At 59.4% G+C, this 25,877-nt stretch overlaps 2 protein-coding genes across 19 annotated transcripts; one reads left to right on the top strand and one right to left on the bottom strand.

Moving 5' to 3' along the window:
• The first annotated feature begins 182 nt into the window (after window positions 1-182).
• Window positions 183-15,979, top strand: LRRC56 (leucine rich repeat containing 56). Of its 5 annotated transcripts, XR_009734665.1 has the most exons (15): window positions 186-273; window positions 1,230-1,330; window positions 2,015-2,088; window positions 2,564-2,754; window positions 4,857-4,944; window positions 5,510-5,570; window positions 11,509-11,605; window positions 11,704-11,904; window positions 12,560-12,743; window positions 13,124-13,300; window positions 13,380-13,444; window positions 13,527-13,669; window positions 13,893-14,026; window positions 14,395-14,539; window positions 15,080-15,164. XR_009734665.1 is itself a non-coding variant. In XM_061407553.1 (14 exons), exons 4-14 carry the CDS (start codon window positions 2,578-2,580, stop codon window positions 15,367-15,369), a joined length of 1,617 nt encoding a protein of 538 aa, XP_061263537.1. In that variant the 5' UTR covers window positions 186-273; window positions 1,230-1,330; window positions 2,015-2,088; window positions 2,564-2,577; the 3' UTR covers window positions 15,370-15,979. The 5 variants fall into 5 exon arrangements, 4 of the variants coding, with proteins under 4 accessions (XP_061263538.1, XP_061263537.1, XP_061263541.1 ...); XM_061407553.1 differs by lacking the exon at window positions 14,395-14,539 and having other exon boundaries at window positions 15,080-15,979; XM_061407555.1 differs by lacking the exon at window positions 14,395-14,539 and having other exon boundaries at window positions 189-273; window positions 1,240-1,330; window positions 15,080-15,979.
• Window positions 15,398-25,849, bottom strand: LMNTD2 (lamin tail domain containing 2). 14 transcript variants are annotated; one of them, XM_061407530.1, is made up of 15 exons: window positions 21,400-25,849; window positions 20,759-20,957; window positions 20,516-20,668; window positions 19,920-20,007; window positions 19,648-19,803; window positions 19,305-19,376; window positions 19,134-19,222; window positions 18,501-18,793; window positions 17,967-18,234; window positions 17,668-17,863; window positions 17,460-17,579; window positions 17,179-17,375; window positions 16,826-16,947; window positions 16,678-16,733; window positions 15,398-16,237 (listed from the first exon to the last, which is right to left on the bottom strand). In XM_061407530.1, exons 2-15 carry the CDS (start codon window positions 20,944-20,946, stop codon window positions 15,398-15,400), a joined length of 2,838 nt encoding a protein of 945 aa, XP_061263514.1. In that variant the 5' UTR covers window positions 20,947-20,957; window positions 21,400-25,849. The 14 variants fall into 14 exon arrangements, with proteins under 14 accessions (XP_061263514.1, XP_061263516.1, XP_061263527.1 ...); XM_061407532.1 differs by having other exon boundaries at window positions 16,678-16,730; window positions 20,759-25,849; XM_061407535.1 differs by having other exon boundaries at window positions 15,919-16,190; window positions 20,759-25,849.
• Window positions 25,850-25,877: the final 28 nt, after the last annotated feature.

Here is a 25,877-nt window from a genome sequence, read left to right as displayed (position 1 = left end):
GTGCGCTGGGCGAGACCAGCGCGAACCCCGCAACCGGGTTGGCCTCCCCCCCCGCGCCCCAGCAACCGTCGCTAAGGGGCGTGGCTGGACCGCGCGGAGCCTAAGGATTCCCGTGGCTCGAGAATATTTGCGGATTCAGCTGAGGCCCCGCCCCCGTTGCCTTGGCGCCCAGAGCCCTCAACCCGCGGCGCAGGAACTACCGAGTCGAAGGGAGCGCCCGGCGGAGGAGGGCGCCCGGAGCCTCGGCCGGGGCACGGGGGCCGACCCCATCAGGTGAGAGCCGAGCGCACCTTTGGGTCTGGGGCCGCAGGGCCACAGTTTTCCCTGTGCCAGGGGGAGAACGGAGGCCGAGGATGGAGCGGCCACGACAGGGGGGTCCCTGTGATGTCAGATCTGCTTCCCTGGGGCCCATCCCACAATCCCTGGCCCTGCTGAGGGTCTTGAGGTCACCAGTACAGGAGGAACCTCAAGCCCTGACCTCAGAGGGGTGGTAGGTGGAGGGGACCAGGAGAAGCAGCGAGTCCGGCCAGAAGCTGACATTCCCTGTGCATAGGGGAAGAAAGGCCCCCAGGTTTCCAGCCTGGGGCCTCAGGGAGTGGCAGGGCAGGAGGGGATCAAGGCCATGAACAGAGTGGACAGGTCGAGGCCAGCGAGTGAACGTGAGGGGACAGTGTCTTGAGAGCCTCAGCCTCCTACCCAGGCCCTGCTCCTTGGACCGCAGGACCTCTGGCTAAACGGGACCATACCCTGGGCCAGGTCGTGGGCAGGACCTCAGGTCAGCTGCTCTTAGGCACAGAGGGAAGAGGGTGGCCCACTGGCTTCCCAAGCTGTAGACTGGCCAGCCCAGACCTTTCCCAGAGCCCCAGGCTGGCATCCTGGGGGGGGGGGGGCAGCATCTTCCCAGGGGGCCTGGTGCTGGGGTCGTCCTTTGAGGCTCAAGGACTTTCACCAGCTGGAGAAAAGCGGGCAGCAGAAGAACTTTTGGAAAGAAATCCTGGCCAGAAATTTCATGAATCTCTTCCCTGAGGCTCCTCTGCATGGCTTCACCTCCTTGGGTTCCTCAGTGTGTGGTCACTCTTCACACGTGGGCATCTGGTAGCCCAGGCAACTTCTCCCGAGGCCCACCACTCCCTGCCACCCTCTTTGACAAAGGGTGACACCCCTCACCGCCCCGGCCGGGGTGGGTGGTTCCAGACGCAATGTAGAGGATGAATCGTGACCACCCACAGGGGCTGATAGACAAAAGCAGTGGCCGGAAGCTGCACCTGCCGCGTTGACTGATGTGGGGGGAACGTTCCAGAGCCCTTGCTCTGCACACCACACATGGCAGGTGAGCCAGGTTCTGCGCACACAAGAACCCACACTGTCTCAGGCAAGGCGCTCACTCAACTGAATGAGTCGTAAAACACCTAGGGCTGCAGGAAGGGCTCGGTCTTAGGGAATAAGTCCAGGAAGGGAGAAGGGAGCACAGGCGGGGGGCCAGTGACGCCTTGACCCAAGGTGGACAGAAGTAGCCGAGATGGCCCACACAGTCTTCTGGCTCTACTCGCAGAGCTGATTCCAGGGTCTGGGGCCAGGTACAGGCACCTGGGTCTTCAAGGGGCAATACCAGCTGAGGCTGGTGCAGGTGGGCCCCCTCCTCTGCGGCCTGGGGGTAACACCAAAGATGGGCAGGGTCCTAGGGAGACCAGCCCACAAGGGACGGTCCAGAGCAACAGGCCGGGCACCCCTTTTGGAGAGAGTGGAGTTGAGCATGGAGAGAAGAGGGGATTTGAATGAAGACCAAGCATTTGCATTGGAGGGACCCAGAGGGCCCCTGGTGTTGGTCACCACATGGCTGTCTTCCCCCATCAGCCGGACCAGGATGGCTGAAAGGACCTAAGGGCCAGGGTCCAGGCTGACAGCCCCACCGCCTCTGCGCTGCTCACTCTGAGCCCTGTGGCCTTGGCCCAGCCTGTCCCAGGTCCCTCGGGCACCGTGACCTGACCAGGTGGCCGACTCGACTCTCTTGCAGGCGCCGTCTGGGGCCACATGCCACCCTCGTGCCCAGATGTTTGACCCACGGTGGGAAAAGGCAGCTGCCTCCTGGTGAGGGGGTTTGGTGGGCACAGGGGTGGGGGGTGTGCCCGAGACCCTGGTCCTGAAGGCCCCAGGCTCAGAGACCATCGGTGGAGGACAACACGAGGCCCGAGGCAGAGCTGGCTGCTACTCCCAGTGGCAGAGGAGCAAATGGGACCTGGAGGCAGCGCCCCAGGCTTGCAGCCTCCATGGGGCTCCAGAGGGGCAGGCTGGCGCCGGCACCCCCCCCCCAGAACCCTGAAGGATGGGCAGAGGCTCCGGGAGGGCGGCCTGCCCAGGCTACAGCGCGAGTCCAGGCCAAGGGAGGGACCGTAAGGGCCCAGGCAGGCTCTGGCTTCATTGTCGGGCCTTCTCTGGGCCAGAGAGAGGCTGGGGGGGGCTTGCTGTGTGCACAGACCTGTCAGCGGCTCTGCAGGGTCTCAGCTGGGCTGTGGATCAGAGGAGAAGTAGAGGCTGACCGGCTTTGCTCTCTGCCTGCACCCAGGAGGTTGGGTGTGAATGGACCAGGCCCGGGACGGAGCCCACGGGTCTCGGCCGAGCACTGCCAGCATCCAGGTGCGGGAGCTGAGCTCGCAGGGCCTGCACAACCCCCAGCCTCAGAGCAAGGCCCCAGGCCGCAGTGGGCACGGCCACAGCGAGCAGCTGGTGGAGGAGTGCCTGTCGCCCGCCAGGCTGGTGAGTGCGGGGCTGGGCTCGGCTGGCTGCCACATGCCCTCGGCCCCCAGGGCCCCTGCTCCCCCCGGGGGGCAACCCCAGGTGCCTGGGGACACAGAAGTCCCTCGGCATTCAGGCCAGAAGGGCCCAAGCCAGGCCCTTCACGGATTTGTTGTGCGTGGGGCTCCAGGGACCCTGAACCAGATAGAAGGGCCTTCGTCCTTGTGGAAACAGGGTGACAGGCCCCCGGAGCACGCAGCACGCAGACTTCACAAGCTGCGAGCAGAGGCGGGCAGCAGGCATCTGGGGGCTGCTCCGGCGGGGTGGCTCGGTGCCCTACTGATCCAGCTGTGGAAGCCTTTCTCCCAAACCTGGGGTGCTTATGGCAGTGCTTATGCTTACCCCCCCCACACCCTGAGGCCCCGCAGGCTCTGCAGACCCTCTGACTGCAGGCTCCCGCCTGGCGACCCCAGGGTGCAGCCCTGCACTCCTGGCAGTGGGGCCCTTCCCTTCCTGGCCACACCCCTCACCCGCCCACCGTTGGCCATGCTGAGGTCTCGGTCCAGTCCAGTGGCCCTCCACCCCTACACATGCCTGCACCCATGTGAGAGGCACACGGGAGGGGACCCTTGGCGACCCTGGGGTGACGCAACCACCAAGAGTCCGAAGAAGGAAGCCTGGGTGCCCCAGGACCCCACCCACCTTTCCGACCAACTTGAAGGGCTCACACTGTCTGGTCACTGCTGGTGGATGGGACATTCCCGCGGGCCCCTCCCCAGCCCCCATGGCCCGCGTGTGCCTGCCCTCCAGCCGGGCCTGCAGCACAGCAGTGCCCAAGGTCTGGGTCCAGCATGGACCCGTCACGTCAGGTCAGCTGCCGTACCAGCCCCTACGCTGGGCGGGCGCCTTGACCAGGGCCACCCCGCCCACCCTGGAACCTGCCCGTCCTCCACCCAGCTTCTGGCTGGGGAGACTCACTGCCTGTGTGAGAGAAGCCCGGACTCCTGGTCTCTGATGACCACGGTCAACCTCGGTCCAGGCCGTGGCCCTCGGCGGGCGTGCTTCCTAGCACACTTGTATCCAGTGCCAACCATGCAAAGCCACTCCACTGGCAGCCGCTGCAGCATTTCTGTCTCTGCAGACTCAGTCGCTGGAACCGGGGGTCTCAGGCCTTGGTCCTCCAAGCACCACCCAAGGGCAGCAAGCGCCTGGCAACCGGTTTCTCCCCGAGGCCGAATCTCATGGGGTCTTTCTAACTCCACGCCTTTCTTCATTTTTCTTGTCACTGATTTGAGTTGAGAAGCCGTTATATTTTTCGAGCCACAGGTCTCAGAACGCCTGGGCTCTCCCCATTCCAGCTGAAGTTTGCCTCCTGCAGGGCCTCATCAAACGCAGTGAGCCGTGGCCGGTTCATTCTCCCCACATCTTGCTGGGCACCTCTCTACCCACCACCAGAAGTTCACTCTGTGTGTCTTCTGCCAGCCAGGTTTCCACTGGAAACTTTTTACCAAAAAATTGCATTATCACATGACCTGTGTCTCCATCTCTCCAGTTTTAGTAACACTCATGTTACTAAATATGTTACTCATGTTAGTAATCCCTCACCCCCAGCCCTGCCACCAGTGCCCAATCCACGTCGTTCCGTTTTTGCTATGGCAGCTATTGGAGCTTCATCTAGGTCTCCAAGTTCTGTATGAGTCAGCTATTGCTGTAGTGACGCCGTGTAACAAACAGTTCCCAAACTCAGCAGCTTACAGTATAAGTGTACTGTCCCCGGGTGTGAGGGAGGCTAGGGCTTGGCCGTGCTCAGTGGGGCGGGGCTCAGGCCCCGAGCTGCACTGGGGCTGTTCCGTGGGTCTCATTAGGATGAAGCCTCCCCCCGGGCAGGCCCTGCTCTGGCAATGGCCCCACCAGCCACACAGGGTCACGGCCTCCACTCTTGTTACATCACACTTATGGGCCAGCCAGAGCTGACTGTGGCTGGAGTTGACGTGGGTGAGGCAGGGAAATGCCCGCACCTGCTCCAGCCTTGTAGCCAAAAGCAGGAGTTTCACTGGGAGGGTGGGATGGAGGGCGTGTGACTGCAGTCTAGGTTCCAGGGCTGACGCCCCTGACCCCTGCAGCAGGCCCTGGCCCAGGTTGATGACCTCCGACTGGTGAGCATGCTGGAGATGTGTGTCAACACCCGTGAGAGCAGCCTGGGGAGCCTCGGTGAGAGCCCCTCCCCACACACACCCACCACCATCCCGGCCAGGCTGCACTTGGAGGGTCTGCCTGCTCGGACCCTGCCCTGGTCATTGGATGCCCCCTCTGCACGGCCCGCCCTGCACACCTCTCTCTGGGAACTGAGGACAGAGACTGTGTCGGCGTCCTGTTCTCCGAGGCAGCCCTGACTCAGAGCCTCCTCCCGGGGCCCTAGGGTCCCCTGCTCTGGAGCCCAGGGTGTGAGCCAATGGAGGTTCTGGCCTGGCTATGCCTGCAGGGCCCAGGGGCCAGTCGCGGGAGTGGCCTGGGGGCAAGACCCACGCTCGGTGCATGGACGCCAGCTGGGACCCCTCCCGCCAGAGTCCGGTGCTTCCATGGCCTCCTGTGTGGCCCTGCCCACTCAAGGCGCCCTGTACACCCTGGCCTGCCTCGTTCGAGCAGAGCCTCAGGCGTCAGCATGTGGCCCCAAGGCCGCCCTAGGCCTCAGCAGCTAGAGGCAGCAGGGACCAGGGTGCTGGTGCCACCGAAGGGTGGCAGGGCCGGCACTGACCTCTCTCCCTGTGCCCCACAGGGCTGCACCTGCCCAACCTCAGCCAGCTGAAGCTGAACGGCAGCTGCCTGGGTTCCCTGAGGTGAGTGCCCCGGTGGTCTCGGCCTGGGGGCCCCCGGGCATCCTGCTGTCTCTGGCTCTAACGCCCAGCCCTGGTCCTGCTGAGGCTGACGCACTCTGCCTGGAGCCTGCGGGCTGGCTTGGGCTGCTCACCGCAGGTTGTGCGGTCCCCAGAAGAGCCCACTGACCTTTGGCAAAGAAACCCCCGTCCATGAGGCTGGACAGTGCATTGCCATCTGGCTTCAGGATTTGGGGCACTCCCACACCCTCACCACCAGCCGGGCCTCGGGCCCCATGTGAAACACAGGAGCATCTTGATAACTAGTTTAAAAGACAAAGTGCAAAATGAAGGACATAGTAAGATTTTTACTTACTTCGTCGGGCTGGAAAGGACGATGCTGAAGTAATATCAGAGTTTATTTGCGATTTTGAGCAAACGGAGTGTTTTATGCAGCTAGACAGCTGTCCTGAGGCAGCAGGAGGCCAGCTGCAAATCTAGAAAGTTCTCCCGATGTTTTAAATGGGCTCTGAGTGTCCAGTTATTTTCAGGGGAGAAAATGAAGTAACTCGTGAGCAACTGTCTATTTATACTGCTGGTTATTTATATAAGGCTCCCCTCTGGCTCAGCTGGTAAAGAATCCTCCTGTGATACAGGAGACCTGGGTTCCATCCCTGGGTTGGGTCAATCCTCTGGAGAAGGGAATGGCTACCCACTCCAGTATTCTGGCCTGGAGAATTCCATGGACTGTACTGAGTCCATGCAAAGAGTCGGACACGACTCAGCAACTTTCACTTTCACTTCACCTTCAGCCATATTATGACAAAGACATCAATCCTGTAAGTTAACAGAGACAAAAAAATCATACTTTCTCCGTCATTAAGGCTTACACATTAGCTCAAAGAACAATAAAAATATATAGAAAATATATGAAGAATGGAAACTATAAAGAGAAGTGGAAGATATGAAATTAAATACGATGTACCATTTGTAACGAAACAAAATATTTGATTTCAAGCAAAAAAAAAAACACTAGAAAAGTCAATTCCAGGAAAAATTGCATCATAAATTTTATGTAAAAATGCATTCTGTTCCTTAATAACAATAGTACAAAATGCAGGAAATCTTTGTTATCAAATCCCGAAACTTGGCCAAAAAGTTTGCAGATCTCCATGGTGTGACAGTGAGCTAGTATCTGTGAAAGGGACCCGACTCAACATGACGGTCCCAGGGAGCAGTGTTCCAGCTTAGCCGACACGGATGGCCGAGACTCTAAAGCCTCAGCGGTGTTACGGGGCTGGGAAGCGTCTCCTGTGTGATGACTGTCACTTCATCCAAAGCTAAGGGGGAATTCAGCCCCTGAAGGTGTCCTGACATGAGGACTGGTGGGGCCGACTTCTGGGCCAGCCAGCACCCGGCATGTCCTTCCTTCGCCAGGACTGCTGGGTGGGGAACCCCAGTGACACAACTAACTTGGGGACTATCGCGGTGACCAAAGGGACGGTCTTCACTACCCCTTGACCATGGGTGTGTCCCCTTATGCCGACTGTTCAGTGAGTCCTGCCCTCTCCTTGTCTATTTCTGTGGGCTGTTTGTGTAGCCTGGGTGCACTGGAGACTTTGCGACTCTCCACCCTGCCTCCCCTACCAACTCAAGCAGAGACCCTTCATTCTGACTTTCTACCCATCAGCTCCGGCTGGTGCTAGGGGAGTTTTTCAGGAGGTTCGCCCACCTCTTCCCCTCCAAGGCCTTGGAGACAGTCTTCTCTTCTATTCATTTGTGGTCTCACTTTTTACTTTGGGGCCTTTAATCCTTCTTATCTCCCGTTTGCCCCCACTCCTGCTGTAAGATGGGGACCCAGTTCCACTCCGCAGCGCCCGGCGGGTCCGTGTTCCCCAGGCCACATGGGCACGCTGGGGAGGTGAGAGCTCAGTCTTCACGGCGTGGCTCTGTGCTTCTGTGCTGCGACACGTGACCCTCATCAGAGTTTTCCTTTCTCCAAGCTGACCTAGCTGTTCCTGGACACTTATTCTTGCCTTTGAGTTTTACAATCAGTTTGTTGAATTTCACACATCCTAATCCTTCGGGATTTTTTTGGGGGGGAGTGGAGAATTTTTAAAAGTCACATGTTCAGTTGATTTTTAAGTTGCATACATCCACGAAAATGGTATAGCTCTCCATATTCATGTGCGCGTTTATGTTTTTAATAGACTCTTTATTTTTTAAATTGGAGTATAATTGCTTTACACTGTTATGTTAGTTTCTGCTGTACAACAATGTGAGTCAGTTTTTTTGTATACACATGCGTGCATGCTAAGTCATCTCAGTCGTGCCCAGCTCTTTGTGTTCCCATGGACCAGAGCCTAGCAGACTCCTCTGTCCATGAGATTCTCCAGGCAAGAACACTGGAGCAGGTGCCATGCCTTCCTCCAGGGGAAACTTCCTGATCCAGGTATCAAACCTGTGTCTCCTGCGTGCAGCCCTGCATTGCAGGCAGCTTCTTTGCCACTGAGCCACCAGGGAAGGCCCTGTATGCACATACCTCCTCGCTTTTCAGTTGCCCACTGAAGGGATAAATGCTTTCTCACTGCTTAGGCCAACTGGACACAGGTTTCTGTAACTTGCAGCTGAAAGCATTCCAACTGATAAACTTTAAAGAAGATGTTTGAAGGCTATTTCTGCCTCATCAGAGCATCACAAACTAGGCAACTTGAACAGCAGAAATTGACTCAGGTCCGGGGGTCACGAGTCAAGATGAAGGTGTGTCTCCTGGGGCAGAAGGAGAACCTGGCTTGCTGTTTGCTCCTGGGGGCTTGCTGGCCATCTTTGGCGTTCCTCACCCCAGTCCCTGCCTTCACCTTGTATAGCCTTCTTCTCCTAGTGTCAGGATCCAAATTTCCCCTTTTTAAAAGGACACCAGTCGTATTGGATCAGGGCCCACCTCATCTCCACTGGGGCTTCCGGGTGGTGCTGGTAGTAAAGAACCCACCCGCCAAGGCAGGAGACATTAGAGATGCAGGTTTCATCCCTTGGTCAGGAAAATCCCCTGGAGGAGGGCATGGCACCCCAATTCAGTATTCTTGCCTGGAGAATCCCATGGACAGAGGAGCCCCCTGGCTACAGTCCATGGAGTTGCAAAGAGCTGGACACCACTGAAGCAACTTAGCACATGTGCACACATCTCTACTAATGCTATCTGCAGAGACCCAATTTTCACATCAGGCACCTTCTGAGGTCCTGAGGGTCAGGATTCAGCACATGGATTTGCAGGGATGCAGTTCATCCCACAACAGGAAATGTGCCCTTCTGTGCCATCAGCTGGTAAGAACGAGAAGGTTCCCAGCATTCTTCCTGTGTTTCTTTGGCCAGAATTGTGCGACGTGTGCACTCTCTTACACTAGCCACTCGAGGGGATGGAACTGTGATTGCAGCGGGCTAACCAGGACCCCCACCTGTGCACCCCACTGCCGCCTGGGACAGGGCAGGACACCAGCCTCTTCTGAAGGCTGGGCTCCCTGAAACCAGAACTGAATTACTTCCCACATATTCATAGTGTTTTGATAAAATCCTGGATGAGGCCCTGTCTCTGTGGTATTCTGTTTGGTCATTGCAAATTTAGAAAAACACTGTGCTGATTTGGGATAGATTTTTCTAACCAATAAAACAATTGATTTTCATAAACGGGTCTGTTACCTCTGGTAACACTGTACCTTTGTTTTGTATTTAAACATTATTGCCAAAGTCTCCTGTTAGTTCAGATAATTTGTTAATTCAGTTGGGTTTCTATATTGATGGTCACATTATCAGCAAGTTGCGAGCACTGCCTTTCACTTTAATCTTCCTGCTTCTCTTTCTTGTCTTCTTGCTTTGGCCAGGACCTACTAGCCAACATGATGTTAAACAGTGGCAATCACAGTAGCAGGGGTCCTTGGTTTGTTCCTGATCTTAACGGATATGCGTCTGGGTTCTTCTGCATCTGTTGACATGATAATAAAGTGATATTTCTCCTTTAGTCTGATTGTGTACTGGATTCCATCGACAGATTTTGTAATTCATCCTTACATTCCTGCAGTAACACTACTTGATGAGCTATTTTTAAATCTGTAGCATTAAAATATTTGCTTCACAATTTTCACATCTGTCTTTGTGAGTAATAGCCCATTGATGGTCCAATTTGTACTTTTCTGGTCCTGGAATCGAGGACTGACTCAGACCCACGCTTCTACTGTTCTTTTCAATTGCCTAATTTTTCTTTAGAAAAACTTCTGTATAAGAAATTATTGTAGAAGACATTGACTATTCCATAATAGAATGCACTTTAAAACTGATCCAAATCCGGGGACTTGGCAGGGGCGGAGAGGAGGGAGGGCGTTAGTGACGGTCTAATTTCCTTAGTAGTTTTTAATCTACTTTTCTTTACTTTTTTAAAAAAGCATGTATTTATTTGGCTGCATTGGGTGGCACGTGGGATCTTTGTTGCCTCATGTGGGATTTTTCGTTGCAGCGTGTCGGTTCTGTAGTTTGGGCGTGTGGGCTCAGTACTGGTGGTGTGTGGCCTTAGCTGATGTGAAGCAGGTGGGACCTGACTTTCTGGCGCAGGGGTTGAACCCATGTCTCCTGCACTGCAAGGCAGATTCCTAACCGCTGGACTGCCAGGGAATGCCCTAGTTTTCTGTCTTTCGATACCAGGTCTCTGGGTTTTCAAGAATATTGGTGTATAGGTGGTTCTTAATGGTCTTTTGCTATTTTAAATTGCTCTCAAGACCATAATTATTCCTCTTTTTAAGTCCCATACATTAATTTGCATGGTCCCTCTGTTTATCCTTGATCAGTCTTGCCAAAGGGTTGTCTGTAAGTTTTTAAAGAGTCAGCCTTGGGCTGTGTTTATCTTCTCTGATTTTTCTGGTTATTACTAGTATTATTCTGATACCTTTAACAATTTTTAAACATTGACTAACTTATTTATGGCTGCCCTGGGCCTCCCTTGCTGTGTGCAGGCTTGCTCTGGTTGGCACGAGCAGGAGCTCCTCTCTAGGTGCGCAGGCCTGCTCATCGTGGTGGCTTCTTGGTGCCCAGCACAGGCTCCTGGGCACGTGGGCTCCGGGAGGTGCGGCACGCAGGCCGCAGGCTCAGCGGCTGCAGGCAGTGCCAAGGGGAATGAGCTGTCCAGGCGCCTTCAGGGGACGTTCTGAGAGGCACAGAAGAACACATGGCCTCTTGCACCCTCAAAACAAAAACAGCATTCGACTTATGAGAGAACAGCTAAGGGCGCTTAGGAATTAAATGTGTGATGCTAACAGCAACGTGGGAAGACAACGGGACCTCCCAGAAAGCAGAGGAAAGGGGCAGGCTTGGAAACGGGAGAGAGAGGGGCTGATGACGAGGCCACACGGGCGAGGCCGAGCTCCAGACGTGAGAGTAGAGGACATTAGGAGAGAAAGCAGACGAGTGCATCCCAGGAGCCGATGGAGAGCCCTGGTCTGCCCACCCGCGGGGCAGCGGCCACCATGAGGGAGGTGGCACAGACCAGTCCCAGCGGGGAGGGGTTTTCCTGCAGGCACATCTGGGCTGGGGAGGGGCTGCAGGGGGGAAATCATCCGCAAGAAAGGCCTGGGGAGAGCGGGAGGGAGGGCCCCCGCTGGCCCCGCTGGGGAGGCCAGGTCCACCACAGTGGGCAGCTGCCATCTAGCACAAGGGCGACCTGCAGCCAGGCCTGGGCCCTCCAGCGGCTGCAGCCAGGAGGGAAGGCAGGCAGCCGGGCGCTCTGGAGCTCCTCCTCGGCCCGGAGGCCGCACAAGCCGGTCCCAGCGGCCCCCGCGTCTGGAGACAGCAGATGTGGGTGGCGGCGGGCACAAGGCAGGGCACAGGGCCTGTGCAGTCACCGACACAGCCCCCCACCCGGGACAGCACTGACCAGCGCCTCACCCCAAGACAGCACTGACCAGCGCCCTGCCCTCTGCAGGGACCTGGGCACCTCCCTCAGCCACCTGCAGGTGCTCTGGCTGGCTCGCTGCGGCCTGGCCGACCTGGATGGCATCAGCTCCTTTCCTGCCCTGAAGGTGGGCCTGCCCTGCCCTGTCGGGGGTGGGGGGGCGGACAGGGGGCAGGAGGTGGGTGCGGCCCTGATGAGCACCCCCTCCCCTGCCGTGCCCCCCAGGAACTCTACCTCTCCTACAACAACATCTGGGACCTGAGCCCGCTGTGCCTGCTGGAGCAGCTGGAGGTGCTGGACCTAGAAGGCAACTGCGTGGAGGACCTGGGGCAGCTGCGTTACCTGCAGCTGTGCCCGCAGCTGGCCACACTCACCCTGGAGGGCAACCCACTCTGCCTGCGGCCAGGCTCTGGCCCAACCCACCAGGTGCACACCAGCAGGCGGGAGGCAATCTGTGCTGCCAGCTCCTCGGCCGGCCAGGGGACTGCTCTGCCCACCTGAACGGGCCGGATGGCAGCAGATCCCGGGGGACCCGCCCAGGGCACGTCGGGGCCTCCTCACCAGGAGCTCCTCCTCATATTGCTGGGGGCCCGGTGGCCGCCTCCACGTCCCCCTAGATTCCAAAGGGCCACACATACCCGGGCCAGGCCCTGGCTCATGTGTGCTCCCAGGAGAGGTCTGTGCACACGCCATGTGGAGCGCAGTCTCCACGTGGAGTCATGTGCGCACACCCTGCAGGCCCCGTTCAGAGATGCCCCTATGCTGGGGGCTGCGCCACCTCGGCCAGAGCTCCCTCCGCCCGCCCGGCTGCTTCCACCGCCCACGGGGCTAAGCTCCAAACTCAGGGCAGCCCTGCAGGCCAGAGGGCAGCCCTGGACCCTGGCAGTGAGCCCGGAGAGTGTGATCATGCGTGGGCAACAGCCCAGGGTCCCAGCAGTCCCTCAGGTTCCAGAGTGACCCAGGCGGGCCTGGCCCCAGCAAATCCCGGCTCCCCAGCCCCGCCCACAGCGGGGCTGGGGGAGCAGCTCAGGCCCAGGCTGGCCTGACGGGTCCCCTGGACTCAGGCCCGCCCCACCCGCAGGTGCCCCAGGGCTACAACTACAAGGCAGAGGTCAGGAAGCTCATCCCCCAGCTGCGGGTCCTGGACGAGCTGCCTGCCGCGCACACGGGCCTGCCGGCCTCTCAGAAGCTGGACCAGGACTGGCTGCTGGTGAAGGAGGCTATCAAGGAGGGCTGCACCCTAGACAGCCTGCTCCCCAGGCCGGGTACACGCAGCCACGTCCAGGCGCCTCGGGCTGGGGCCACCCCGCCCCGCCTGCGGATCTCACCTGAGAGCCCCAGGAGGGGCTGCACCCCGGTCCCGCCCGCAGGCTGCCTCCTGTGTCCCTTCTCAGACCTGACCCCTTGTCCCCAGAGTCCTGCACACACACAACCCCAGGCCAGGACACCCTCCCTGGGAGCAGCCTTGGTGCAGGCCTCCCCCACCATCCACAGAGGGAAGGGAGAAACCTGCCATCCCGTGACTCGGGGCCTCAGGCACACTGACGCAGGGCGGTGGGCTCCGTGGACGGGGTTCAGCTCGGGGGACTCCTGGCTGATCAACTGGCGTGCGCCTTGGTGACCTCTGATTTTGACCCTCGGGCAGATCAAACCCACGGCTCCCCCATGTGGAGACTGAGCCCTGAGCTGTGCCTGCCTGAGACCCAGCCCTGGGCCCCCAGGCGCGGGCCTCTCTCCCTGCTGGTTCCCGGGATGCCCCTGCCTGAAGGCCTCCTTCCCAAGGGCCCGGCCCCAGAGGATGGCACCAGCAACCTCACCCACGGTAGGTGATCCGCCTCAGTGTGAAGCTGCCCTGAAGCCCTGAGGCCCCAAACCAGGCCCAGCCACACCCTCTTCTCCAGGCGCCGGCCGGGTCCTCTGTGGGAACCCCACCAAAGGCCTGCGGGAGCGTCGGCACGGGTGCCAGGTACAGCCTGCCCCCACGGTGGGCAGCACCCAGCCCCCAGCCCCGGCAGGCCGTGCCCTGAGCCAGTCCTCTCCCTTCCCAGGCTGGGGTGCACCCAGAGAAGCTGCCCTCTCCCAGGCTGGAAGAACTGGCCCCCAGGGCCTCCGCCTCGGAGCCTGACCCTGCCGACGATCATGACCTCCTGGCCTGGGCCGGGCTTCAGGCTTTGAGGGAGCTGCGCCTGCGGTGGGTGCCACCTGCCCCACACCCCAGCCCTGCCACCCTATGTGCTCTGACCAGGGCGGGGTAGGGGGGCCTTGTGGCTGGGACCTGCCTTGGCTGAGTGGTTGCTGGTCCCCGGGTGGCTGGAGGGTCGGGTCACGGGAGCCCAAGGCTGCCCCAAGTCACACTCCTCTGGGATCTGCTCCAAAGGAGGAGCAGGCTGCAACCTCCCCTGCCCACACCCCAGCCCCCTTCCCAGTAGGTGCCCAGAGTCCTGGGAGGAGGGGGCCGCAGGCCCCTGGGGCCCACAGAGGGGCCCTGAAGAGCAAGAGGACGAGGCTGGGCCCAAGCCTCACCGCAGCCCCCCAAGCCTGGCCCCAGGTAGCCTGCCTGACAGAGCCAGCACCGCAGAGCAGCACCGGGCTGAGGCGGGAGGGGCAGGGAGGGCCTCTCCTGGGGGTGGGGGCTCAAGTTCCCCTCCCCTGAGCCCAGGGGCCAGGCAGCCGGGTCAGCTGGCTGAAAGAGGGAGAGGGCAGGCCCTCCCGACAAGGGAGGTGCATGCGGAGCCAGAGGGGCCCTGAATGAGAGTGAGTGGCCCGGGGAGGGGCCAGGGCCAACACATGGGGCAGACCAGCGGAGGTTCCCCGGAGCACAGCGCAAGCCCAGCGAAGGGAACAAGGCCCCCAGGTGGGTGGGCAGGAGACCACGGTAGGGGGTGGTGGGTGGCAGCTACTGCCTTTCCTCTGCAGACAGGGCCTGTCCTGGGCTGGGGCAGAACTAAGCCAGGCAAGACCCTCCCTCAGGGACACTGGCTCGAGTGACCATGGCTGAGCAGAGCCAACACGTGGGCTGTGAGGCAGAGAGAAGGGGCGAGGGGGGCTTCCTGGAGGAAAGGTTTGAACCGACTTGCAGAACAACTGGGCAGGCAAACCCGGGCATTTGTAAGCAGGGGCTGCAAGGTCGGCTGAACGACCCTGCGGAGCGGGGGGTGTCGGTGGAGGGGGGCACCAAAGAAGCCAGGACGGAGCAGGGACAGGGCCGAAGCTCCGCACTGGCTGTGCTGCTGCTGTGCCTGGGGGAGGGGCTGGGGAAGGCGGGCCTGAGACAGCCAGGACCTCACCACCTGGTTGAGGCCGGAGAGGATAGAGCGAGGGAGCGCGGGCAGGCAGCCTGCAGGAGTGGCTGGAGGAGTGACAGCCAGTGAGGGACAGAGAGGTGCTAGGACCTCCTACTCCAGTCAGTGTCCAGGAGGGCACTGGGCGATCATGAACACACCCACCCAGCCTGCCCTCGGGTGGGTGCCAGGGCTTCGCTGCCCGGGGGAGGTTTGGGAATGACCCCGGCACCACCTGCCTGTGAGCAGACACTACGGCCCTGCTGTGGGGCCCGGCCCCGGTGGCCCTGTCTGACCTGCTGTCTTTCTTCCTTTCCCAGAGTCTTCCAGGACCTCGGGGTACAACCTGATCCCCTGTCCCCCCAAGTCCTTCAAGCCAGACCGGGGCCGCAACTCCTGGGGGTCCACAGATCTGCAGTTCCGGGGGCGTAGGCTCAGAACCCTGGGTAGTTTGGGGCCTGGCCTGGGTCAGGGGCTGGCTCCAGTGACTGCTCTGAGAGCCCGAGAAGTGACCTCAGGCCCCAGTCCTCAAGCAGAGGGATGTCCAGGCCCAAAGCCAGCCCCAGACTCAGCAGCCAGACCCCCAGCCTCCGGGGCATGCCGCACCTGACACTGACCACCCCAGCCCGACCCCACCCTCATGTACACCCCTCCCCACTGCCAGGCCGGCCTGGCGGGTGGCCAAGGGCCCCAGGGCAATCGTGGAAGGCCCAGCTGCACTCCGGCCTCATAGAATCCAGAGCACCTGGGCGAGCATGCTGGGCAGGGGAGAAGTGGGCCTGGTACAGGAGAGGACCCTCTTGGTGGAGGGAAGTCAGGAGCTGGGACCACCAAGAGGGGAAGAGGTAGAGCCCAGGAGAGAATGCACAAGTCCCCACCACTGGCCCTGCCGCCCACCTATTCCGTGAGGCCCGGCCTTCCCTGAGGAGCAGGCCTGAGAGAAAGCAGGTTGGGCCCCGGCCAAAGTGGGTGGAACTGGGCCTGGCCAGTCCTTGGCCAGCCCTCCAGCCACCCAGGGCTCTAAGCCACCCTTGGGCTGCTGCGATCCCAAGTAGAAGCACTTGCCGTCGGCCAACCCTGGTGAACCGGCGGGGTTCCCTGCGTGGGGATGGGACGACAGCTCCCTCCTCCCGGAAACCAAAGGAATCATTTTCGACTCTCAGGTGTACAGAAATGCGGTTTACTTGGTAGGCGGCGTTCAATAAATTATGCAGCCGGCACCGTCTGCCTCCCGTGCTTTCTTCCTGCCCCACCGCCACAGTCGTGGAGACTTGGGGGCGCAGGCCGCCAGGCCCGGCCCTACAGCGGCCAGCGAGTGTCCACGGTGATGGGCGGGCAGCTGAGGAAGCGGAAGCCGAACCTGCTCTCAGCCGTGCTCTGCACCGACAGCGCCACCATTGGACAGCCGCAGTCCACCCTCTTCCGGCACACCTGGGGGGGCGGAGCCCGAGAGGCCGCTGGACGGGAAGGGACGGGGCCTGGCAGGGGGCGGGGGTCTGATGATGGGCGTGGCCTAGTGAAGGGGCGGGGTAGGAGGGCGTGGCCTAATGGTGGGGCGGGGTCTGAGGGCAGGCGGGGTCTGATGGTGGGGCGGGGCCTGAAGGTGGGGCGGGGTCTGAGGGTGGGCGGGTCCTGGTGGAGGGGCGGGGCCTGAGGGTGGGGCGTAGTCTGAGGGCAGGGCCTGGTGGAGAGGCAGGGTCTGAGGGTGGGGCGGGGCCTGAGGGTAGGCGGGGCCTGAGGGCAGGCGGGGCCTGAGGGTGAGGCCAGGGACCCGGTGGAGGGGAGGGGTCTGAGGGCAGGAGGGGCCTAAGGGCGGGGGATCCTGGTGGAGGAGCCTGAGGGCGGGGCCTGGTGGAGGGGCGGGGTCTGTGGACGTGGTCTTAGGGCGGGGCGGGGCGGGGCGGGGCGGGGCACTCACCCGGATTTTATGGTCCTTCCTACCCTGGCAGTCCTGGAGGCCCACCCCGACCTCTGCTGGGAAGAGGATGGGTGGGGTGGGCCGGGCGCCCCCTCCTTGCCGGCCGCCCCTCCTCCACGTTCCTCCCAGCTGCGCACTCAGCACTCACCGGGGATGGGGATGGAGGGCAAGAGCTCTGGGTGGGTCTGGGCCACGTCCTCGGGCCATACTGGCGCCTCCCGCTGGCGGAGGAGCTTGATGGTACTCAAGCGGGGCAATTGGACCCTTGGCCTGGCGAGGGAGGGGTCGTGAGAGACAGCCTGCCAGCGGGAAGGGGTGGTCCCGGGGCAGACGCGGCCTGGGGAGGTGGAAGACCTGAGGGGAGGCCAGAACAGGCGGAAGGGTGGGACCTGGGGAGGTGGGGGGCAGTCCTAGCAGGGAGTCTGGGGTCTTTGCCAAGTCCTGGGCGGCTAACCCTAACCCTGGGGAGGAAGCAGGCACTGAAGGACCCGCGGTCCCCACCCCGGCCTCCGGCGCCCAGCCCGGGCCTCCCGCACCCGACCCTTGCGCGGGGGTCGAGGCTGGGGCTGATGCTCCGCAAGGTCAGCTTCGGGCCGGGCCTCTGAAAGTGGGAAACAGTCGATGGACAAGTCGGTGTTGTCTGCGAAGATCCTGGACACTGGGGTCACGCAGTGTGGGGACTGGTGCTCGCTGAGGACCTACGAGGCCGTGGGAAACACGGAAGTCACCCCTACTCCACAAAGCCGGCCCGTCCCCCCACCCGCGCTGGGACCTGCTCTGACCTCGCCTTGGGGGTTCAGGAGGAGGGTCACACAGCTTCGGCTGGAGTAGAAGTGGACGGGCTCCCGGCCCAAGGAGGAGAGCTGCTGCCGCCTGGTACTGCAGGGCCCCTCACCCCACACCTGGGAAGAGCCAGGGGGCGAGGGGCACCGGGTGAAGGGCTGGCCGCTGGAGGGCTGGGCCTCAAGGGGCGCGGGGAGCGGGGCTCACCGTGATGTGGTGCCGCGGAGGCAGCAGGGTGCTGGGTGGGAAGCGGTACATGCACACGGGGAAGTCGAGCACCAGCTGCTGCAGCACGAAGCCGCCCAGGTCCACCGTCTCCTCCAGCGACTGGTTGAGGATGCGCACGAACCTCTGGCGGCGGCTAACCGCCATGATCTTCAGGCAGGAGCCCGAGGGGCTGGGGCTGGAGTGCAGGCAGGGGCTCTGTGCCAAGTCAGTGGGGTCCCTTCCGCCACAGTCCCTTTAGGAGACCTGACCCTGCAGTCCCAGCTGGGTCCCCTCCTCACCTTGGACAGCGCCTGGAATGCCAGAGATGGGAATCCACCCCAGACTCAGGCTCCGGGCCATTCTTGCCCTGTTCGTCTGAGTGGGTTTTCTGGAGATGCACGGAGAGGCGGGCTGCCTGGGAGGGGACCCCCAATTTGGAGGGTCCAGGGTCCACCGAGGACATCTCCTGTGAGGCTGGACCTGGCCCGCAGTGCCCTGAAGGTCCATGTGGGAGAGGAGCAGCACTAGGGATCAGATCTGAGCAGGAGGGATAGTGGGCCCCCGCACCTGGGAGAAGCAGAGAAATACCGTGCAGTACTTGGTGGGGGGTGGGGCGGCCAGTGGATTCACGCCAGAGCACAAAGGCAGCGGCAGGAGTCCTCCAAGCCCACCCTAACCCCCAGGGACAGGGTTGGAGAGGCCCCCACGGCCTCACACTGGGCAACCGTGAAAGCCAGGAGGTTAGGGGGATGTCCTTCGGGGCTTGGGGCAGAGATCACAGTCCTGCAGGCGTGGGAAGGGGAAGAAACCAGGAGAGACCCGCCCCGCTCCACCTTCGAATGTTGCCTGACTGTCCCTGCAGAGGCTCTGTGCCCGCGCCTCCACCTGCTTGGCAGTGTGGCTAGGCACTTGGGGAGGGTCCCCTGTTACTTTATGCACGCGATTATGCGCCGCCAGCTGGCTGTTGCTGGACTCGGAGTCGGCACCCCCAGAGCTGCTGGTGCCCGCCAAGGGCAGGGAGCTCCACTCGACACTCTTGAGATTGTGCTCTTGGTGCCTACAGCACAGCTCTGAGCTCCACTGATCAGGCGGTGAGGCTGTTGGGAGCTGCGAGGTCCGGGGGTGCCTGCAGGTCATGACCAACTTGCTGCCCAGACCTCTGGCTCCTGGACACCAGCTCTGCCCCCATCTGACCTCCATCAGATGGGGACAGGGCCCACCAAGTTGTGGCCCCAGTCCCTAGGACCCCACCTGAGCAAAGGGCTCATGGGTAGACAGAGATGACTCCAGAACGATTTCCCTTCATCCCTGACTGCAAGCTGCAGGTCAGAGAACTGACGCTTGGAAAGTTTAAATGACCTGTCCCCAGACACTAAAGGATGGAACTGGACTTTGGTTCATCCCAGCCAAGGCAGGCCCTCCCCTCTTCTACCTCCCCCTGGGGAGTCCCCATCCAGTGCAGTTACTTTTGATCTGAGCTGGACTCGAGGTTGGTGAAGAGGTTGGGGTACCGGTGTGCAATGCTGTTCCAGTCCACATCCTCCAGCCGGAAACCCTGGCCAGGGAACAACAGGCAGGTGACCTGACGCTCCTGCAGGACTGCAGATCCAAGAACATACCTGGAGGGCCTCATTTACCTCCCCAGCAGTGGGGGCCTGATCATTCTCAGAGAAGTCACTGAGGTCCATCAGGGTCTCTGCCGTCACCACCTGCAAAGGGGACAGGAGGCCAGCAGGCAGGGGCTGGGGCGGGGAGCACAGCCCTCTGCCCAAGGCCACTCTGCCCTCCAGCCTCCCCAGCACCTGAGGCACACACTTGCTGAGAGCCAGGTGGGAGGGACCACAGGCTTGGTTGCTCGTCCCTGGTCCAGGAGGCAGGCCTCCAGGGAGGCCAAGGCCCCTGAGTGGAAGCACCAGTCTGAAGGGGGCAGCCAGCTGACCAAGGAGGGTGGGCTGGGGGGCCACCCATAGCCAGGCTCACCTCCACGCTGCCCGTGGAAGACCGCAGCACTCGGCCCACCCAGGAGGAGCGGGCCAGCTGCAGGAGGCAGGACTTCTGGAAGGCCTGCAGCTCGGCTTCCAGCTGCCGCAGCGCGTCCTCGGCCTGCTGCAGCCTCTCCTCCAGACGCTTCTTCTCCTGCTCGGGTGGGTCAGCAGTGGGCGGGGCCTTTTGACCCCTATCCTGGCCCGCCCCACCCTGGCTTGGCCTCACCCCCCGCCCCGCCCCCGTCCCTGATCCCTCTTGCCCTTCACCAGTTGGGCCTTTTCCTTCTGTGCTTTCAACTCCAACGTCAGCTTTTGGACCTGGTTTTGCAGGAACTTATCCTTACTTCTTGAGCTCCTAGGGAAGGGGTAGTCTCAGCAGCTCCACTTCTGGGTCCGCAGCCTCTTCACTCATTAGGGTGCCGCGGCCAGGCAGGCGGGTCAGGCCCTGAAGACGTCTGGGTCGGAGGCCGGGTCTAGGCTGGGTTCAACACCCATCAACATGCTTGGGAGCTAGGGTCTGGGTGGTTTACAGTGTATTAACTTCTTTAGGGTTAGGGCAGAGAAGGCAGTGACACCCCGCTCCAGTACTCTTGCCTGGAAAATCCCATGGACAGGAGCCTGGTAGGCTGCAGTCCATGGGGTCGCTAAGAGTCGGGCACGACTGAAGCGACTTAGCAGCAGCAGCAGCAGCAGCAGCAGGGTTAGGGCAGGGGATCAGAGCCAGGTAAGGACTGGGGCTAGAGGCATAGGTCAGGGTCAGGGCAGGGGTCAGGCTTGGTGGTTGACGTTGGAATCAGACATAAACCCCAGGTTAAGGACGGGCCGGGGACTGAGTGGGTGGGGGACCAGTGCACACCACTGACCTCTCGGCTGGAAGCCCAGCCACCTCCTGTAGGATACGGCAGTGTCGGGCTTCACGCTGATTCTGGATGGCCCACCGCAGGGCCTGGATCTCCAACTCCCTCTGCCCCCAGAGCAGCCGCAGGGTGCGGGGGTCCAGGGACTCCAAGGCCGACCTGAAACACCAGCCCCCCTCGCTGCTTGGTCAGGCCCTACCGTCTGGCTGGCCTGACCCGAGCAGCTGACCACACCCCTCCCCTCCTTACTGCAGGTTGATGGAGGAGACCATCCTGGTGGAGCTGGGCTTGGCATTCTGAGGGTGTGTGGAAGCCACAGGGTCTGCAGCGGCGCCCACTGGAGGCCCCATGTGGCCACTCACTGGTTCTCGGTCCACCAGAGATGCGAGAGCCTCTTCCTCAGCGTCTTCAGCCTCCTGACAAGACTTGGGGGCCATTCTTGATGTTGCTGGGGGCGCGTAGAGGAAGGGTGCTGGGGCTTCACCGGGTCTGGTGTGTGCACCCCGCAGGGCTCTCCGTACACAGCCAACCTTGTGTATGATGCCCCCAGACGGCCCTGCTGGTTCACGGGGTGTCGCTCTCCAAGAGGGGGTGCGCGTGTGTATGTGTGTGTGAGTGTGCGTGTGTGTCTGCCCCACTGAATGGCACACTACTAGTCACCTGAGTGTCTACACCTGCGCGTTTCTGAGCAGACCAAGGCAGCAGGCCACCCCACCCCTGGCACAATGTCCTTGGGTGCTCAGCCATTCCCTGTCATCTCTTCTCTGTCACCCTTGCCTCCAGGACCTGAGTGCCTGTCCCCCAGCCTAGAGCACGGGTCCCCAAAGGTGCTGGTCCTTCACTGGTGCGGTCTCTGTCCCCTCAGAGCCGGGGTCCTCCCCAACACTCACCTGAGGCCTGAGGTCCAAGCAGGCCTGGGGAGAGAAAGGAGCTACAGGGTTGCCATGGATACCAGCAGCCAGAGGGGAGGGGCTGTTTGTTACCAGGAGCCTCCAGGGAGACCCAGACCAGGGCCCCAGGTGAACCCTGGCCCCGTCCTTGTCCAGCCTGAAGGAGAAGCTGTGAGGGGCTGACCGACAGCCCAGCTAACCTCAGCAGACCCAGGAGACACAGAGTGACCCACAGGGCCTGCCACCATCACCCGCTCAGCTCAACAGCCCCAACCAACCCTGGGGAGGCTCCCGTGGGCCCTCCCTGGCTGACCATGGCAGTCGGTGGGTGTTGGGGGGCACTGCTGCTCTGTGAGTGTGTCCACAGGCCAGAAGGACGGCGGTGCTAAGCATGTGACCTCACTGGGGCCCAGCTGTCTGGGGAAAGGGAAGAGAGGGAGGGGTGAGCCCTGAGGACCTGGGCCAGCGGCTTGCTGAACTCTGGCCCCAGGGGGCCCCTTCCATGCCCTCCCCCGCCCCTTTGCCATACTGACTGCTGTGCCTTTAGCTCCTAAGCCCCAGTACAGAAGCCTCCCTCCCGGGGTTCACCCACAGCACTGGAGTGACTGTGAGGAGCTTTGGGACACATAATGACAACGATAGTATCTAACTGAACGCAGAGTTCCAGAGAAGAGCAAGGAGAGGTCAGAAGACCTTCTTAAATGAACCTGCAAAGAAATAGTGGAGAATAATAGAGTGGGAAAGATCACATATCTCTTCAAGAAAATTGGAGATGCCAGGGGAACATTTCATGTGAAGATGTTCGTGATAAATGACGGAAACAGTAAGGACATAACAGAAGCAGAAGAGACTAAGAAGAGGTGGCAAGAAAACACAGAAGTACTATACAAAAAAAGATCTTAATGACCTGGATACCCACGATGGTGTGATCACTCACCTAGAGCCAGACATCCTAGAGTGTGAGTCAAGTGGGCCTTAGGAAGCATCACTATGAACAAAGCTAGTGGAGTTGATGGAATTCCAGCTGAGCTATTTAAAAATTTTAAAAGATGATGCTGTTAAAGTGGTGTACTCAATATGCTAGCAAATTTGGAAAACTCAGCAGTGGCCACAGGACTAGAAAAGATCAGTTTTCATTCCAATCCCAAAGAAGAGCAATGCCAAAAATCTTCAAACTACCACACAATTGCACTCTTTTCACATGCTAGCAAGGTCATACTCAAAATTCTTCAAGCTAGGCTTCAATAGTATGTGAATTGAGAACTGATGTTCAAGCTGGATTTAGAAAAAGCAGAGGAACCAGGGATCAAATTACCAATATCCATTGGATCATAGAAAAAGCAAGAGAACTCCAGAAAAACATTTACTTCTGCTTCACTGACTATGCTAAAGCCTTTGACTGTGTGGATCACAAAAAACTCTGGAAAATTCTTCAAGAGATGGGAATACCAGACCACCTTACCTGTCTCCTGAGAAATCTGTATGCAGGTCAAGAAGCAACAGTTAGACCCAGACATGGAATAACGGGCTGGTCCCAAATTGGGAAAGGACACATCAAGGCTGTATTTTGTCACCCTGTTTATTTAACTTCTATGCAGAGCACATCATGTGAAATGCTGGGCTGGAGGAGTCACAGGCTGAAATCAAAATTGCTGGGAGAAATTTCAACAACCTCAGATATAGAGAAGGAGAAGGCAATGGCACCCTACTCCAGTACTCTTGCCTGGTAAATCCCATGGACGGAGGAGCCTGGTGGGCTGCAGTCCATGGGGTCTCGAAGAGTCGGACACGACTGAGCAACTTCACTTTCACTTTTCATGCATTGGAGAAGGAAATGGCAATCCACTCCAGTGTTCTTGCCTGGAGAATCCCAGGGACAGGGGAGCCTGCTAGGTTGCCGTCTATGGGGTTGCACAGAGTTGGACACGACTGAAGCGACTTAGCAGCAGCAGCAGCAGCAGCAGATACACAGATGATACCGCTCTAATGGCAGAAAGCAGAGACAAACTAAAGAGCCTCTTGATAGCGTGAAAGAGGAGAGTGAAAGTGCTGCTTTGAAACTCAACATCCAAAAAACTAAGATCAGGCATCCAGTCTCATCACTTCATGGCAAATAGAAGGGGGAAAATGTAGAACCAGTGACAGGTTTTACTGTCTTGGGCTCCAAAATCACTGTGGATGGTGACAGTAGCCATGAAATTAAAAGTTTGTTGTGTGGATCACAACAAACTGTGGAAAATTCTTCAAGAGATGGGAATACCAGACCACCTTACTTCCTCCTGAGAAATCTGTATGCAGGTCAAGAAGCAACAGTTAGAACCAGACATGGAACGGACTGGTTTCAAATTGGCAAGGGAGTACTTCAAGGCTGTATATTGTCACCCTGCTTATTTAGCTTATATGCAGAGTACATCATGTGAAATGCCAGGCTGGCTGAAGCACAAACTGAAATCAAGATTGTCAGGAGAAATATCAATAACCTCATATATGCAGATAACATTACTCTTATGGCTGAAATCGAAGAAGAACTAAAGAGCCTCTTGATGAAAGTGTAAGAGGAGAGTGAAAAAGCTGGCTTAAAATTCAATATTAAAAAAACTAAGACCATGGCATCCAGTCCTATAACTTCATGGCAAATAGATGGGGAAACAATGGAAACAATGAGAGACTTTATTTTCTTAGGTTCCAAAATCACTGCAAAGGTGACTGCAGCCATGAAAGTAAAAGACACTTGCTCCCTGGAAGAAAAGCTATGACCAACCTAGACAGTATATTAAAAAGCAGAGACATTACTTTGCCAACAAACGTCCTTCTAGTCAGTTATGGTTTTTCTAGTAGTCATGTATGGATGTGAGAGTTGGACTATAAAGAAAGCTGAGCGCCGGAGAATTGATGTTTTTGAACTGTGGTGTTGGAGAAGACTTTTGAGAGTTCCTTGGACTGCAAGGAGATCCAACCAGTCAATCCTAAAGGAAAACAGTCCTGAATGTTCATTGGAAGGACTGATGCTGAAGCTGAAGCTCCAATACTTTGGCCACCTGATGCAAAGAGTTGACTCATTGGAAAAAACCTGATGCTGGGAAAGATTGAGGGCAGGAGAAGGGGACGACAGAGGATGACATGGTAGGATGGCACCACCGACTCAATGGACGTGAATTTGAGCAAGCTCCGCGAGTTGGTGAGGGACAGGGAAGCCTGGTGTGCTGCAGTCCATGGGGTCGCAAAGAGTTGGACACAACAGAGCGACTGAACTGAACTGAACTGATGGTTTTTCCAGTAGTTATGTGTGGATGTGAGAGTTGAACCATGAAGAATGCTGAGAGCCTTCAGCTGAGCAGAAGAATTGATGCTTTCAATGTTTTGTGCTAGAGAAGAAAGTATATTAATCCTGAATATTCCCTGGAAAGACTGATGCTCAAGCTGAAGTTCCAATACTTTGGCCACCTGATGCGGAGAGCCAACTCATTGGAAAAGGCCCTGGTTCTCGGACAAATTGAAAGCAAAATGAGAAGGGGGTGACAGAGGATGAGGTGGTTGGATGGCATCACCAACTCTATGGACATGAGTTTGAACAAAGTTGGGGGAATAGTGGAGGGCAGAGGAGCCTGGCATACTACAGTCTATGGGGTCAGAAAGAGTCGGATGTGACTTAGGGGCTGAACAATACCGAATAGCTCCCTTGACCCTGGACCTGGACAAAAGTGAGCCCCAGACCTGACCCGTAAGACCATGCCCTCTGCTTTTTGCCCCACCTTCATTCCCTCACCATGCATTCATTCAGACTTTCAACTTTTGCTCCTGCAGGGCTTGTAGTGGGCAGGAGGGAGAAACCCCCGCTCTGGGCCAGTCTGACTTGGGCAGTGCAGGTTCTAGGCGTCCTTGCTGCTGATCCACACAGAGAGCACTGAGACTATGAGGGACTCCGGCTGCCTCGCCGGCCTGGGGTCTCCGGGCAGAATAGCAGGACTCGCCTGGCGGAGGAGTGTGTTTACAGCTCGGGCCAGCCTTGGGCCCCACTGAGCCTCAGACAAAGAGCCCAAGGCCTTTGTCCCAGTCAACCTCTTGGCGGCCCCCTCCCCCATCAGGATTGTCAGCCTGGCAACAGCCGGAGAGGACCAGCGGCCAACCAGCTCCACTCCCTCCCGTCTTGAGCCCCCGGACTCCCGCGCGTCCCATCACGTTCCAGGCGAGGGGAGGGGCGATGTCAGCCCCGTTGCCCTCCTGGGTGCAAGCCAGGCTCGCGGGGTCCCGGGCCGGCGCCCGGTCCCTTAGGCGGGAGACTCATCAGACGGGACGGCTTCTGCCAAAGTCAGCCAGGAAACGCGGCCAGGCACCTGCCCCACGCGCCGCCTGCGCCACGGAAGGCAGCGCTCCTCCGCGCGGTGAGCGGGTTCGGGGCGCGCGTGGACCCGGGCGCTCTCGGCCCCCCGCGCCGCCGAGCCCCGCCCACACCTGGGCGCCGCCGGGGGCGGGGCGGG

Source organism: Bos javanicus, chromosome 29 (genome assembly GCF_032452875.1).
Source record: "Bos javanicus breed banteng chromosome 29, ARS-OSU_banteng_1.0, whole genome shotgun sequence".
Taxonomy (NCBI): domain Eukaryota; kingdom Metazoa; phylum Chordata; class Mammalia; order Artiodactyla; family Bovidae; genus Bos; species Bos javanicus.
Note: the sequence above shows the minus strand (reverse complement) of the source record. Positions and strands in the feature narration are given on the sequence as shown.

Excerpts from the sequence above, each read along its gene's own strand:
- LRRC56 (XM_061407554.1), top strand. The coding sequence starts at position 2,578 with ATGGACCAGGCCCGGGACGGAGCCCACGGGTCTCGGCCGAGCACTGCC. Across the intron at positions 13,445-13,526 it reads AGCGTCGGCACGGGTGCCAG|GCTGGGGTGCACCCAGAGAA; the intron begins GTACAGCCTGCC and ends CTCCCTTCCCAG. Across the intron at positions 14,027-15,079 it reads CCCCCCAAGCCTGGCCCCAG|AGTCTTCCAGGACCTCGGGG; the intron begins GTAGCCTGCCTG and ends TTCCTTTCCCAG.
- LMNTD2 (XM_061407530.1), bottom strand. The coding sequence starts at position 20,946 with ATGGCCCCCAAGTCTTGTCAGGAGGCTGAAGACGCTGAGGAAGAGGCT. Across the intron at positions 16,734-16,825 it reads GCCCTCCATCCCCATCCCCG|CAGAGGTCGGGGTGGGCCTC; the intron begins GTGAGTGCTGAG and ends TCCTCTTCCCAG. Across the intron at positions 16,238-16,677 it reads GGAAGGACCATAAAATCCGG|GCCCCGTCCCTTCCCGTCCA; the intron begins GTGAGTGCCCCG and ends GCCCCCTGCCAG.